The following is a 15,966-nucleotide window of genomic DNA, read 5'->3' on the forward strand; positions in this document are numbered from 1 at the left end:
TGCAGGGAACTGGGAGGCCTTAGAGACACACAGTGTTTCCACAGTGAAATAACCAATCGATACAGTCCCACATGTCAGGACAGATTTTACTTATGTAATAAACCAATTCTCTTGATGTGCAAACTTTTGAAAGGCTTAACAGTAAGTTATATTTACTCTTTTCTAGATATATATATGTGTGTATGTAAAAGAGATCCATTTTATGCAATGACATAAACCACTTAATGGTGTGAAACTGTTTTTTGCCACATCTGAGTTCACTAAGAATGAAACTGTTTATTTGCAAGTTTTAAGTTGGAAAAATCACTGATTTAGTCAGAGGCCTCCTGACCTAGGAGCATTCATATTACTAGACATGGTAGTTGTTACTAGGTTGATAACAGACATATTTAGCAGTTTAAATATTGCCCACAGCACCAAGCCTGCCTGAGTTTAAGAAGCATTTGAACAATGCTTTAAGGCACATGGTGGGATTCTTGGGGGCTCCTGGGCAGTGCCAGGAGTTGAACTCAATGATCCCAATGGCTCCCTGAGTTGGAAGGAAACTGTACCTGGAAGCCTTGCAGAAGACATTCTGTTTGAGGTGTCAGTGATCTTGAACAGGCCATGTCTGCTCTACTGGGCTGAGCAGGCCAGATCTTAATATAATCTATAACCTGTGATGTCCTTGGCAAAAATGAACTGTAGGAAAGGAATGTACTGATTCTGACTAAAAGACTGTTGCAGGTTTAGGGGTTAGACATCCACATAACACAACCTGAATAGACACAGAGGCCTGTGCTGTGCTGCAAAAATTCCTTGGCCAAGGGATAAACTCAGCCAGCTCACTGTAACAGGAGCCTGCAGGCAGCTCCCACATGGTACCAGCGAGCATGCCACCTGCATGGCCTTGCCATAACCCCAAACTGCAGCAAGAAGTTCTCCTGAAAATATCCTTTAGCAAGAGCTGTTTTCCTTTGAGGAAATTATATAATAGCTCAAAGATTCAAAAGAGGGAGAGCATGTCTCCACAGACAGGATCTGCTCTGCCCTGCACACTGTGGGAAAACCCAACTGGGATCCACTGGGTGCCACATGAAGGTGGCATGTCCAGCACCTGAAGAGCTGTAAGATTTACCACCTACACTCATCTTCTCACTCTGCTCTATTAAGCAGTATTCTTATTAAACCATTTGTGCTGTTGAGCCTTTCTCACTGAGAAAAAGAATGTAGGCTTATGGACCATCTTCCTCCCGAACAACTCCCACCCTACCCATCCCAATTACCTTGGAGCAGAACACACACCTAGGGGACCATTTGCCCTCCTTTTCTAAGGCACACCTGTCAAAAAGCTCATGAACCACAAGGAAAATTTAATCCAAAGAGGTTTTGGACATATTTATGCATTATACTTATATATATATTTATAGTGAGTAAATATATGCATGCATCTATGTGTGTGTGAGTCTGGATATATATTAATATACATAAATATAGACATATACATACAGAGCATTGCCTATCAAAGTTCTCACGATCCACACTTGCATAGCAAATGTTTGAACTATGCCACTTTTACCTGCAGCCAAAAAAGGTCTTGAAAAGCTAAAACAAAAACAAGTTTGTGCTCAGGAGGCTCCCAACAGTTTCCTCACTTTCCCATCAACTTGGACAACGACTTTTCCAAAGACAGTCCAGAAAACTGTAAACAATCTGAAAATAATACTCAGCACTTTTTGGTATGTTCACAGTATAAAAGCAACCTTCCAAAAAAGGCAAGCAAAATATTTAAGTTCTAAGCTACTTTAGAGTTGAATTACAGTTATTAAGAATAAAAAAAAAGCAAAAAAACTCCAAAAAACCACAAAGCAGCAAAAAGAACTTACTTGTATGAGGTCTAAAATACCAAGCTCACTTTCTGAGGAATCCACACAGAAGACAAAATACAAGGTGGCATAGTGTCGGTAAATTAGTTTGTTATCAGATCCACCTATTAATCTAAAGAGGAAATAAAACGAGGAAAGCTTAGTTAGCATCTCAGGCTAAGCTGAGCAAATCCTCACAATAATTTCAATTAACAGGAGGCCTATTATTAACAGCTGGAGCTACATTGCATCTTTTATTTTGTGATATAATTTCAACAGAAGACTAAGTAATAAGACAGCTCAATTTACATTTACCACACAAGCAGTTATTGTTATCCATATGGATAAAAAATGACATCAACCTGTGCACCTTTTTATTAAAATCAATTCAAACAGATCACAAAAAAGCAGGTATTAAATGTACTTTCATTCCACACTAGCAGGCAGGCACTGAACAGGGATTAATCTGCTTTACAGATTAACAGTGTACGCCTATGAATCCTTCCCTGACCTTCTCAGAAGAGCATCAAGAGGGGAAAAAAAAAGAAATCTGTAATGAAGACTGGCATTTAGATTACCAAAAAAGCCTTAAATTAGGTTTATGATCCGTTTCATAACAAAGAACATATAACACTTGTGCTACAGAATGTCTGATATCTTGAGAAATAGGACCATACTTCAAGCAGTAATTCATGATGCAATGTTACAGTCACAGAAGCAATTATATTTTTATGGACTCACTAATCATCATGGCCCTGAATGAGAAGAGGTCTAAAGAGGTATGTTCTTCCATTCTTCTGTTACGGCCTTCCAAAAAAAGGCACATAAAGCACAGGAGATCTACCTCAGACCACTGACATTTGCTTTGAGCTGTAAGAGGTCCACTCCCAGATAAACAAAAGTATTTTTTAGGCTCAACCTATATGGGTGTGACTGTTGTGACTTTTCCTTAAGTCTGTACCAGAACTGAATCACTCATTTTGTGCAACATAACTCATCCCTTTAATTTCTGTCATTATCACAGAGAAAGAATACACAGATTTAAAAAAAAAAATCTTTTAGGTCACTTTTGTTTAAGCAAATTGCTCTGCATTAATGCTTGGTAGGGAGCAGGGAGGGGGTAAGGAAGGGGAACCCTTTGTTTCTGTAGAGCAGGAATTATGTTTGTGTCTCAGACAACACTTTTACAAACAAATAGGACAGCGGAAATACCTAGCAATTGAAGTTTCTTCTTTTGTCATCTATTTACCCAATTCTTTCAAATACTTCATACTTGCAGTACACATAGTTCTACACATAAACTGTTGAGGCCTTTGGGTAAACTGCAAACTATAAAGTGAACCCTGTCCTGAAAGAAAAAAAAAACTGAAAAAAATATTGAAATGGTAATCCTGTAACTGAGCAGCAGGGAGAAAAGCAGAATTCTGTTCTCTATCTCAGTTTATTCTTCTTAGGCAGCTGTCATTTTTAAAAAGCTCCAAATGTCTTCTGCCTCTCACTTACAGAATTCAAACCAGAATGCTTTCAACTTGAGATCATCTCCAAGAACCTGATGATAGAATCACCAGTTGAGTAGTCAGAAAAGAATAATTTAAATTTAAAAAACAGTATGTAAAAAAATCAGCACAGCAAGAAAAAAAGACATCCTAGCTGATATGGTAGAGCTAAGCATTTAACTGACTCTGCACACAGAAAATCTAGGTGTTAGAAGACCGACTTTCAGTAACCAGAAATTTCCATAAATATAATTTTAACAGACTATGACAATCTCTGTCACAGACTGGAGATCGTGAGCTAATTCCACCAATTCTGACTCCTTCTTCTATAGGGTAGCTTTTTATCTATTTACTCTTGAGGGCTAATAAATACTTCAAAATAAAACACATCTCCATTTCAGAATTTCTTCAGCTAAAGCAAGATGACAGAAACAATGAAGATGATTCAAAAGAGATTTTTTTGTGTGTCTTACAGAGACAGAACATCTAAGCCTCACTTTCCTCCTACCTTGCTTTTCCTTTATTAATAAAATATCTTGGTTGAAACTGTATTAGTTAGTGCATTTAAAACCTATTTTTTTTCTTCCTAGTTCATGCAGCAAGCCCAAATCCTGATAAAAAGGCTGCGGAATCCTACTATAAAGGCTATCTGCTCAAATATTAGGAGTTCAAGCCAAAGACCAGTTACAAAGTATTAAATTTTCTAGAGATTTAGCTCAGTTGGTCAGAACATGGTGCTAAAAACAGCAAGGCTGAGTTGTGGATTCCTGTACAGGCTGTTCAATTCAGACACCGTGTGGGTCCCTTCAGAATATTCTGTCATTCTGAGAGTCAGTGGATATGGCAAATGCCAATGCCTCTTAAAACGTGACGAGCAATCTTCAGCTTGATTATAGCAAAACAACATCTGCCTGTTCCTTCCCCATCTTTGTATCTGAAACACTCATGGCACTAGATATATCACTGTGGCTATTAATGCACTAGGGGAAAAATTATTTATTGCCTAAGACATTTTGGCACATATAGCTATGCTTCAGTTAGTAAAGACTATGTACGCTTGCTGCAGAATGATATAATTCCATGTGTATCAACAAATCTCAAGTGGCATGGCATTTACAAAACAGCTGTGAAATGTTGTACTGCAATCAGAAATAAAAATACTTGAAAGCCAGTATTTGGCATTTATTTCAAACTTGATACTTACAGTCCTCCTTCTAGGAAATTACAGACATTTTCATCACGTTTTGATACTAAATGGAAAGTTTCTCTGATAATTTGTTGCTGTGTATCTTCACTCTGTGAAAGAAAATACACTTTGCTAAACAGGATTGACAATGCACACAAGACTGTAAAACACAAAGTATGTCAGCACTCTCAAACTATCTACTTCTGAAGCCTTAAATCTGCCAGCTAACAAGACATGTATTGTTTGTGTCATTTCAACACAAAAAGCCATTATTTACAAGTTGCAGAAAAAGCTATTACTGAGAAATGTGAAAAAGTGATTGTTTTTAGGGAACTTCTGTAAAAAGATAATCTAAAAGTAAGTTTTCTTAAGTAAACCAGAAGTGTTCTCAAGTACCTTGAATTTTTTTCTATCTCCAAGGTAGCCTGAACTACTTTTATCCATAAACTGAGAGTAAAACGAAGTCCCCAAAGCTTTAAGAGAGCAGAGAAGCTTCAAATCCCACAATATGTAATACTTCCAGAAATACCCTAAAATACAAAGGCACCATGAGCAACAGGTTCTCCTAAGCCATGACCTTTAATTTTAGAAGATCAGAAACATCACTTCTGAGACTGAATTCTTCTGGCTCTTTAGAAACTTAATTTTTAACTTTGAAATTATGGCCACAGGTCTACACTCTGAAAGACAAGATGATGACATGTATTTTAATTGCCATAAATTAGTTTCTTCTACCTAACTGCAAAATATTATTTACTTCACTTTATGCAGTTTCTGTTCTCATATAAATCAGCTGAAAAAGTTGGAGTTATAAGTTTTAGTATTATGAAAAAAGTACCTCTTTCACAGATCTGACAAAATTAATCTCTCCAGAAAGCTGTAGATGCATCCCCTCACAGAAAAAAGCTGAGATTTGCCTCCAGTACCAGTGCAATTGACACTAAAGAATGCATAAGCTTCAAAAGATCCACAAACAAATCCACATTATTGAAATCACACATAAAAATACAATCTATATGATTGCACCTGTTTCTGTGCACCAGAAAGTTTCTTACTTTAATTTGCTATTCACGTTTTCAAAACTTCAAAGTATTCTGTTTACACAAACATATTACCCTACTTCAGGCATTGAGAAATTGTTCAAAGCCCAGTTATGAAACTGGTAGATCAGAATGGTTTTATAAGAAAAATCTGGTATCCTCTGGCCCTTTGTTCATCTCCTTTCCCTTCTACCTCAGTCACACAAAAGAAGGACCTGAAATAGTTACACTCCTTTAATTCAAAGCCTGACCGCGCAAACTGAAGGGTCACAGCCATCATTCCTGCTCTGAGGTGTGCAGGTAAGATACATCCCTTCCAATGATCTATGAGTTCTCTAATAACCTGAATTACAAGAAAGAGGTCACAAATCCATGTAACTGCACTGCTAGAAAACGAGTTATTTGTTTACATAACTTCTAAGAAATACCAGCTGTTTTCTTGCACTTTAATGCCTAAGCAAACCCAGCATATCTGCTAGGAAATACAGTACAGTACGCTCAAAATATTATCTTAAAATCTCTTATCCTTCAACTAAATCACGAGTTTCCAGTGCACCTTCTTTCCATCCAAACTGAGCGTTTGTGCTGCATTTGCATTGTGCCTGCCTTCTTCCATGTAAAAGAATGCTCTTTTCTAGTTCGTTACGTGTTCACGTCATCTGCAATTTCATAGTGCACTGAGACTTTCCGAGAGGAGAGGCTCTGTTCAAGAGCTCACCTGCCCCGCTCTACCAGCCCTGCCTGCACAGAGACAGCAGCCGGACACCGCGCCGGGCAGCAGGGCTGAGAGCGGCGCTTACACGCGGCAGCCCGGAGAGCTAAGGTGCCGCTGGACGAGACGCCCTCCCTCCCGCCTTCACCCCGGAGCTCCCAAAGGCAACTCCCAGCGAACACAGGACCGCCTTTCTCCGAAGCCTCCTCACGTACGCGCTCTCAGCACCGTCCCTTTCCCCCGAAGCTGCCTGGGCCCGGCACAGCCGGCAGGGCCGGGCCAGGCCGGGCTGGGGGCCCTCATGTACAACCCCGCGGCCCGGCCACCGCACGGCGCCCGCCCGCCCGCTCCGCCGAGCCCCGGCCCGCCCGTACATAGCGCTGGTAGAACTTGGAGAGCCGCGGCTTGCCGTGGTTGTTGAAGATGAGGATGGCTTTGATCATGGCGGGGCGGCGGCGGGGGCCGGCGGCGGCCGGACGATCTGTGCTGTGTTCCGTTCCCTCCCTTCCGCTGCCCAGCCCGGTCCCGCTCTCGGGCCGGTGCCGGCGGGGCGCACGGGACGCTCCTGGCGTGTCACGTGACGGGAAAGACGGCGTCCCACGAGGGACAAAACGCCTCGCGGAGCAGAGGCCGCCCCTCGGTGGCGTCACTTCCCGCCGCCCGCGCAGCAGCGGCATCATGGCGGAGCCCGAGGAGCAGCCGCCGCCCGCTGCGACGCAGAGCGGCGGCCGGAGCGACGGTGGGGAGGAGGCCCCGGAGGGCGGGACCGCGGCGGGGCCCGCCGAACCGGGCCCACCCCCAGCCGGGTCGCCGGGCACCGAAGAGCCCGCGGGCGACGCGAAAAAGAAAAGTAATGGGGTGGGAGGCCTCCGCGGGGGCGGGCGGGCGCGGTGACGGGCAGGCGTGGCGACCAATGCGCGGCTTGGGCGGGCGGCTTGGGCCAATGAGCGTTGGCGGGCGGGCCCGCTGTGACGCGGTGGGCGCTCCCCGCAGTTGACGTGCTGCTGAAGGCCGTGGGCGACACCCCCATCATGAGGACCAAGAAGTGGGCGGTGGAGCGGACCCGAACCATCCAGGGCCTCGTGGACTTCATCAAGAAGTTCCTCAAGCTGATGGCCTCCGAGCAGCTGGTACGGGCGGGCACCGGGCGGGGGCTGAGCGCGCAGGGCCCGTGTTGTCAAACCGGCAAAGACACTGTTGGAATCTAGGCTACAGCTGCCTGCAGGAAACCTGGAGTAGGAGCACGGAGAGAATTGTTCCAAGTAGACTCAGGATGTAATATTGAGCGAGCTGTGGGTGGGTGCAGCACGCTGTGGGTGTGTACAGCGCAGTGTGGGTGTGCTCGGCACTGACCTTTGGGTTTTTTGCAGTGTTTGTATTTCTCGGTGTCTGTCAGGCAGAGCTGTGTGCACGCTGGGCAGCCGTGTGTCCCAGGGAAACATTGCTAGGCATTGTGTACCTGGTGGAACTAGTTATGGAGATAGAGTATTGGAGAAGCAGTCCAGAGGTTTTTGGGATCGGCATTCTGAATCTGAGTGTCTGTTTCTTTCAGAACTCACATCTAAAATAGTTTAGCTACTGTCATAGGACTGATTTTGCTTTTAAAATAGGGAGTTGGGAGGTGTTTGTCCTTGGGCAGCAGATTGCCGGAGTTATTTATGGATTCCTTCCTGTGGAAGTGACTAGCCAAAGTGGCCTCATGATAATACTGGAAGAGCTGGAAATACGGTTGCACTGATTTTGTTTTTCTGCAGTGAACTCTCAGTACAGTCCAAAGTTTTTATTGAAGATACACAATTAAAGCTAGCCTCATTAAAGTAGTCAACTAAAGTGTAGCTGAATTCATTCTATTCTTTGTTTGGAGGATCTTATGTAAGTATATAGGCATAAATGCACTGGCCTTCTGATTCACCTGGAAATCATGAGGGATCTGCTTTTCCATGGTTTAATATCTCAAAGAAGAGTGATAAGTATGATGTTGACCAAGGACATTCTCAACAGTTTGAGTCCGTGACTATTATCTCATTACCTCAGCACAAAAAACCCCAGGAGCACGTAGCCTTCCTGTGTGGCTGAAGCCTAAGACTATGCTTCTAGAACAAAGCCCTAGGAATTTTATATATTTTATTTGGAAATAGCACATGATACCCCAGTGTCCACTGTTGCCCCACATAGCAGATCACAAGGCCCTCTTTGTCATTGAGGATTAGCTCCTATACATGTAAATGTATTTTTTAGAGCAGGAAGTGAGAAGGATGACTTGAAAATAGAACAAGATGTTTCTTACTTCTAATTGAGCAAATCTGGAATAGCATAAGTGGTTTGGGCTGAAATAAGAGCAAGAGCTAAACCACTTTGTGCAGTATGGGAGAGTAATGGGTCAGCTTGCAGGAAAGGGAAATCAGGACGTTTATTTGGCTTGGTCAGCTGGTCAGACAGAGGGGACTCCTCATAGTCCTGTTGCTCCTCCATGCTGAAGTGAAGATGATAGTAACTGGTTGTATTCTGTTATATGCTTAAAGATTATAGCAGAACTTTTGACTGCAGAATGATTCTTCTCTGTTCCCAGTGGGATCCTGTGCTATGTCCATCTCTTCTCCCTCATTTTCTTGCAGTTCATATACGTAAACCAGTCTTTTGCTCCATCTCCAGACCAAGAAGTGGGGACCCTCTATGAGGTAACTTTCATCCTGAATATCCTTTCCAAATGCATTTAGCAGGATTTGTCTGCACACCTTGGGCACTTGAAATCTCTCACTGCCCCAGCAGTAATAGCTTGCATTTAATTGTAGTGTAATTGATGTTTACTGATCTGTGTGAATGGGGTCCAAAGAGATGTGACTTCATGCAGTCTCTGGAATGCATTCCTTCATGTGCAGTGTGTTTCCATGCCTCTCACTGTAATGGGGAGCTTTCTCATGACAATATTCCATGACATGTTTATCTGATGGGAAGACTTTTTGTTTTGCTTCATGTATATGGTAGTCCCTGAATAATTGTAACAGCTATTTTTTTTTTTCTTGCAGTGTTTTGGAAGTGATGGCAAGCTTGTACTGCATTATTGCAAAACTCAGGCATGGGGATAAATGACTTGCCACACAGTTGTTCAGGTTTTCTCTTCAAAAACGGAGAAAGGACTAACTTATACTCAAGCTGTAAACACACAGAAAGAGGGATTTTTGCATTGCTGCCTATGAACATATGGTGCAGATGAATAAGCAAAGACCTGGTTAGGCTGTACGATCACATGGCTTTTTTTCTGATGTACATCTGGGGACTTGCACCTGCCATGTACAGTAGAGCCAGCATTCTTGCTGCTGACTACCTAATTGCTGTATCTGAAGGGAAACTTTCAGTTGTCTGCAAGACTGACTGGACAGCTCTGTCCATATGTTGTACTGAAGATAAGAGAACCTTTTTATTAAAAGTAATGTCTGTTGTACATGTAGCCTGAGATTCAGTTTACTTCTTATGTGTTGTACATCTGTGGTGTGCATCCTATTCTTTGTGAAATCTTCATCTTGAATGTGCATTATCTCATATTATTTCAAGACAGTATTTTGATTTTTTTTCTTGTAATATATAGGGGTTGGTATCTAGTCTAATTACTCCACCCTTTGCCTTCATCGTGTTGGTAAGTTGAGTACCTCATTTTGGATGGCACAGCATTATGAGAGGCCTCACAATACTTCCCTCCTGCACAAATTTTGTAATGCTTTGTTGAAGGCTCAAGACTTCAGCAGTTCTCAAGCTGTTTCTTCTTGCACTGTTTAATGACTTGCATCTTTAGCTGAATGATGTAGCGAGCTGTTGCATCTAGAGTTCTTGAAAAAGTAGATATGAGCTGCTAAAACCTCTATATATTCTCTTTTTGACTGTTGTTAATTTTCATGTTTTACCAGCTGTGTGGTCCACTAAACAGTAGCATGCAATTTATATTCTTTTGCTAAATCATAGCAGTGAGAATTGACTTGAGGTTTTTTCCATTATTGAGAGGACTTTGTACCTTGGCTAGGTTGCTGACCTTTGCTTTTATTTATTGGGAAATTTGGGTGTGAGGGGTGGGGATCTTTAGTGGGTTTATTTGAAGTGTCTGTTGTACAGTCTTTTATGTTTGTTTAAGCTGAACCAAATTAAATGTTAGTTGTTTGCTTGGAGAATGTTCTTATACTGGATAACAGTTTTTGTCCCTGATGTAATCCAGTTCTTGAGCACATACAGACAAAATAGCCATTTCTAGTTTAAATAATGTTTTTACTATAATCTGGAACTGCTATTTCATACATAAGTGGCTCTTATGTAGTCTCTGCATCCTGTGTATTGATTTTTTTTCCACCTGAAAGGACTTCTGGAAGAGTAATACCCAGCTTAACTTACAGACGTTGCCACAGTTTGTGTGCAGCGTGCACATACACCACTGTTACACAGGCACCTGCTCTCAATGCTCACTATATGCATTACTTGATGTATATTGGCATTTTTTAAGTGGAAAACTTGGGTTCCCTTCATTAAACTAACAAGGCAGAATTTGTTGCAAACTTTAAACTTCAAATAATCTATACTTTTGCCTGCTCAGAACCCTGATCTCATGAATCTCCATCTCTTTAAAAGAGCTGTTGCAGAGGGAAGCACTCTGATCCTGTCTGGTTGAGGAAATTGCCTGCTTAGTTACTGTGAGGCCAGCATAACCTCGACAGCCACTAGAGGGTACACAAGGACAAAGGTATTTGCATAGTTTTATCTAGGGCTCTTTTTCAATCTTTTTCATAGTATGTCCACATGCTGGCTTTACAAATATAAGTAGTTTGTTCTCCCGTGTGACAGTATGTTTACCTAAGATAAGCTACTAGTCTGGTTCTCTTTAAAGAATGTTCTATTGGTGCCTTTCACCTCACTTGATCTTAACAAATGAAACTACTGATAAACTGCAAATATGCTCTTCAGAAGTGATGCAAGAAGGTTGATGTGTGTGTGTGTGTACTGGAGGCATTGTGTTTTGGTTTTAAAAAGTGAAAAGACATTGAGATCTTGAAGAACTATAGGTCATTGTGTCTGCTAACTAATTATAGAAAGTTGTCATTTATGCTGAATCTATAAATAATTTTTATCCTCTGAAGTTGAATAAAAAATCGTTTGCCGCAATTCCTCAAAATGTGATAATCCAATAATGTAAAACCCATAGTATGGTCTGGATTTCCTTCTTTACCACATGCATTTTTGGACTTGGATAAATGAATCATGAAGCTTTGAATTATTAATTTATCTAAGATTCAGCTTGTTCCCTGAACAATACTTACTTTTTACTGGTTGCTTCAGCATTTTTCTGCTCTTAATCTTTTTCTAACCCCAAGTAATTTTTTTCTTGGCGTCTAGTTTACCAGTATACAGCGAGTACTTACTGATCCAGCCCTTGCTTTCTGTTTCCTCAGTGCTCCTAAGCGGCTGCCTTTATTCTGTTCCTTTTATTGACTGCCAGCTCCAGTTCTGCTAATTCCCCCATGTAACTTCCGTACCTTCTTTACAGAGAGAGTCCTCCTTTTTGACACTTTCCCTTTGGGTTTGTACTGTGCATCAGGGAGGTGGTCAGTACTTAGCTCTGGTAGCTCTTTAAGGACCATGGACTCTGTTTGGAGCTGAGGTGTGATTTTAGGTGGCAGAAAATTTTCCTTGCTCGTATTCTAAAGTAATCAACCATACTGCAAACATGTCAAGTAGATAATGTGTCAAGTAAACAAATAAGTGCTTCCCAGTACATTGCTTTTAGAACTTGCAAGAGACATGTTGAATCTCCTATTTTAAAAAGGAACAGTTATAGCTTCTAAAATCATAGATTGTCCTGATAGGCTTTTCTCTTTGAAAAGAATATTTCCAGTAAATTGGAAACCTAAGAAGCCCAGGTTCTTAGGTTTCCAATTTACTGGAAATATTCAGTATGAGAATACAGAACATGAGCTGTGTTCTCTACATTTGGTGTCATTTAAGTGACTTCAATTGCTAGAGTGGGAGAAAAAGGGCATGAAAGTAAAGACTGAGTAAATTTAGACTTTTATTTTTTGTTTTGTACAACTCTCACTGATCTGTCCAAGAGACAAAGTGCTCAACCGATATGCTACTATACTGATGCTGCAACTATACTGAACTGCCAATATTTGTAATGTAATTTAATTCACTTGATTTAATGTAACTGAATTAACAGACAAATTGAAAAAAATTCAATAAATAATTTTTAAAGACTGAGAAATAAGATAAGTATTGGAAAGGGAAGTTACTACACTGTTTTTATGAAAGACCTAGTACTTCACAACATCCTGATATTAAAAAGTAATTCTATGCAAAATGCAGTTACCCTGTTTCAAGTTAATACTCACCAGATGTAAACCCTTCACACTGTGAGACACTGTTTTTATTAATTATTATAATGGTTTAGAGACTAGCTTTAATGATGGATTTCTAATTTGTAGTTTGAACTAGTCTTAAATGCACATGGAAACCTGAAGAAGCTAAATGAAACATGAAGAGTGAAATGATTAAATACACAGTTGTGCCACCTATGAGCATACTGAGCAGATGTCATCATTTCCAGGACTTTAAAGTCTCAGAAAACTACTGCTTAGACCTTAACAGAAGATTTGTCTGTGTTAACTATCCCCACAACTCAAACTTGAATGTACTGATACACAGTAAAGTCACAGTGAGGGGGTTGGAAATCCACACATCCATTTTTCCAACTCCTTCCAATGCCAAAGCAGCTTCTATTTACCAATTGTCACTGTTCATGCTTATTTTGCAAGTCAAATTCTGCCTCTGCACAGCTTTTTGGCTTATGTTGCTCTTGACTACCCTGAAATCTCAGTTATTTTTCAGAGATATTATATAAAGGTTATTCAAGACATTATCTTACTACAACATCTTGATCTTGAGGGTGAGAAAAAAAAGGGGGAGCAAAAATTTCTTTAACTCTGGAGTTTTTCATAAGGACTGTGACTATTACAAGCTGGTATAAAATTCAATGTGCATTAAAAAAAAAGGTTTTCAGCCTTGTTTTGTGTTGGATCATCACAAGAAGAAAAAAGATTGACAAGAAAACCTGTAAAATGCATTTCTTGTTTGCAAAGACCACGCTTCAGCTTTGTTAGTACCATGTTTAATATGCTTCCAAGGCTAAACATTACAAAACCCCACACTTTGCTCTTGCTTTAATAGCAGTAACGCTGTGAGACGTCAGATGCCTCTTTTAGTCAGAATTAGAGCGACAAAAGCTCATTTAGAGATTGTTTCATCCTAAAATAGGTGGTTAAAAAAGGTTGAATCACATTTTTGACTGAGACCAAAATGAGTACGTTAAGCCTGTCACACTACATCTATGTCACTAGACTTGGTAGTGCCAGGAAATTTCTGGGACACTGTAGCTCAGTCATCTGTACAGTTGGTTGTTAGAACACTTGCTGGCACAGGTTTTGGCCTGTGCTCAATTCAGGAACTGGCAAGGTACCATTTCTGGTGGGCACTTAGGATGTGATCGGCCTGTTACAGAGTTCAGGAGGTAAATAACATTGATGAAATCTGTTCTGTGCAAGCTGGCCCCGGTGCCAGGGATCAGTCCTTGGGATACTTGTGGCTAGGTACACAGGTGAAATTTCAGGTGAGATTTCATCCCTTTTATGTGCAATAAGAAGAATTAAACTTTGGGACAAAAAACATGGTCCCTCTTCAAACTTCAAGAACAATCTAGGGATTTTTAAAAAATTATTCCTCTGCATTCCCTCCATGCAATTGTCTCTAAATGACAAAATTGATAGGCTCTAAATGCCTACCAATAGCCACATTAAGCAACATTTTTTTTTAAATATGCAGATTGTAGATGGTGGCGAGGTACTAGCTATATGTCTTGGCTCCATCATACCTTTCTTTATTAAAAGTAGATGATGAACATTACCTAATAATTTTTTTTTTTAAGTACAGGAGTCTTGGAATCCTTGCTCTGTATCTTCTTATGGAATGATTCCACTTGCAAATTATTTATATAATGTGTATATATCAATTAGACTGACACAATGTACCATTAAAATATAATTGCATTGAGGGCCTAACCTTAAAAAAAAAAAGGTTTGACTTAACATGTTCCAATTGCAAATATCAGTATATGATTTAAAGCAGACAAAGATGTTTCCCTTGAATTCTGTTTGGTAGCAGAACTAATAACCCTAAAGAGCTCTTAATGGGAAACCTCAAAGAAAGAAAAAAGATCTCCACATAAAAGTGCACAGCAATGTTCCTAATGTGGAGGCTAGCCAGTACTTTGGCTTTCTCATGTAAATATCATAAATTTAAAAAGACCACAAATTTATTTAAGTGTCTTTCTTGCAGAGAAAAATGTCAATATTTTGTATTTTATTTATAGCATATGCATTTCCCACTAAAAGTGGATCAGACTGATTCTTCCAAGAGTCCCTTCTGTGGTGTGTGGTTTAATGCCACACAGCTCTTCACTGCATTGTTTGGAGTTTGCTTTTACCTTCAGCAGAGCTCATGCCCTTTAGTAGTTGTTGGTTTTTTCAATGAATTACATGATTTTGTTTGTGGCATCCTCATTTCACTGGTGTTTTACTTCATGTTTTTAGCTTGAAGATGGTGTTTAACTACATGATATTTGATGCAATTGTTCTCAAGCTTTTTTTGAGAATTGCTGTGCATGCAGCAGGTTTTCATCAAAGATCTCCTGCATACTGAGTGATCAATCTCACTTTATACAACTGAAGGACAGCTGCACTGATACATTGATTCATGACTACATTGAGTCATGTAGCCCCAAAACTTGCACTACAATTGCAGATCCAGGTTTTCTCTTTAGAACCCTCTACAAACATCAGAAACTTAGGTGAACAGAGACTTAACAAAGAGGTGACTTAGTAAAAGGGGTGGAAGTAATTTCATCTAGAGGAAGAGGTGTAAGTACTCATGAGGGTGTTGAAGTGCTATTGCGTGGCCAGGCTAACAGACCAAAGAGACACAGCATAATTGTTCGCCACAGGAGTCTGGTCCTTTAGACATCTTGGATCCCACCTTCAACTAGCTCACAATTTTTATTTGGAGTTACAAGATATAAAATAAAGTACAGTCACAAGCTACATTTGCAGGCCTAGTACATGGTGCAAAGTGTCTAATGCTGCAGTTTGATAATTCCATTGATCTGACTTGAAGATTTTCCTCAGTAAAGCATGAGAGAAACCTTGTGAGCTGCACCCCAGTAGGAGATGATGTGCCAGTAAGTGACTGAGCACTTAGCTAGTAAGTGTCTCCTGGAGTTAGATGTCATGTCAAATGATTGCTTGATTTTCTTATTGGGTAAAAACAGAGTGCTTCAGTGTTTGTGCATAAACCAAAAGTTTTGTGGTTAAAGCCCAAACACCTATTCTCCAAGACAAGTTTTTAATAGGATACTTGAGAAATACATATAATAGTTCATTTCTTCAGGTGTATGACTTCCTGCAATAAAAGCACATAAAGTCCTGCAGTCTACTTGTGCAGAATCACAACTGAGAATGTAAATACAATTCCTTTGCTGTGTGGATTTCAGTGTTCTCTTTTTTTATATTGAATTTTCAGTGACAGTTAACTGCTGTATGTGCTCAGCCCCTTGTGTCATTTCTGTTAATAGGGCATAAGCAAAAGCACAAGTTGGAGAGAC

At 40.5% G+C, this 15,966-nt stretch overlaps 2 protein-coding genes across 5 annotated transcripts in view; one reads left to right on the plus strand and one right to left on the minus strand.

Moving 5' to 3' along the window:
- AP3S1 (adaptor related protein complex 3 subunit sigma 1) overlaps positions 1 to 6,786 on the minus strand; it is a 27,985-nt gene extending 21,199 nt beyond the window's left edge. For all 4 annotated transcript variants that reach the window (XM_071424424.1, XM_071424423.1, XM_071424426.1 and 1 more), the window contains exons 1-3: positions 6,653 to 6,786; positions 4,545 to 4,636; positions 1,866 to 1,977 (exon numbers count right to left, since the gene is read on the minus strand). In XM_071424424.1, coding sequence (XP_071280525.1) covers positions 1,866 to 1,977; positions 4,545 to 4,636; positions 6,653 to 6,721 — 273 coding nt within the window. In that variant the 5' untranslated portion in view covers positions 6,722 to 6,786. The remainder of the gene's footprint in view (positions 1 to 1,865; positions 1,978 to 4,544; positions 4,637 to 6,652) is intronic.
- Positions 6,702 to 11,420, plus strand: ATG12 (autophagy related 12). Its single transcript, XM_071424427.1, has 4 exons — positions 6,702 to 7,128; positions 7,272 to 7,408; positions 8,894 to 8,956; positions 9,305 to 11,420. The coding sequence occupies exons 1-4, from the start codon at positions 6,702 to 6,704 to the stop codon at positions 9,362 to 9,364; spliced, it is 687 nt and encodes a 228-aa protein (XP_071280528.1). The 3' UTR covers positions 9,365 to 11,420.
- Positions 11,421 to 15,966: the final 4,546 nt, after the last annotated feature.

The sequence above is a fragment of the Agelaius tricolor genome, unplaced genomic scaffold (genome assembly GCF_023055355.1).
Source record: "Agelaius tricolor isolate 1412-34295 unplaced genomic scaffold, bAgeTri1.0.p SCAF_4, whole genome shotgun sequence".
In the NCBI taxonomy this organism is placed as follows: domain Eukaryota; kingdom Metazoa; phylum Chordata; class Aves; order Passeriformes; family Icteridae; genus Agelaius; species Agelaius tricolor.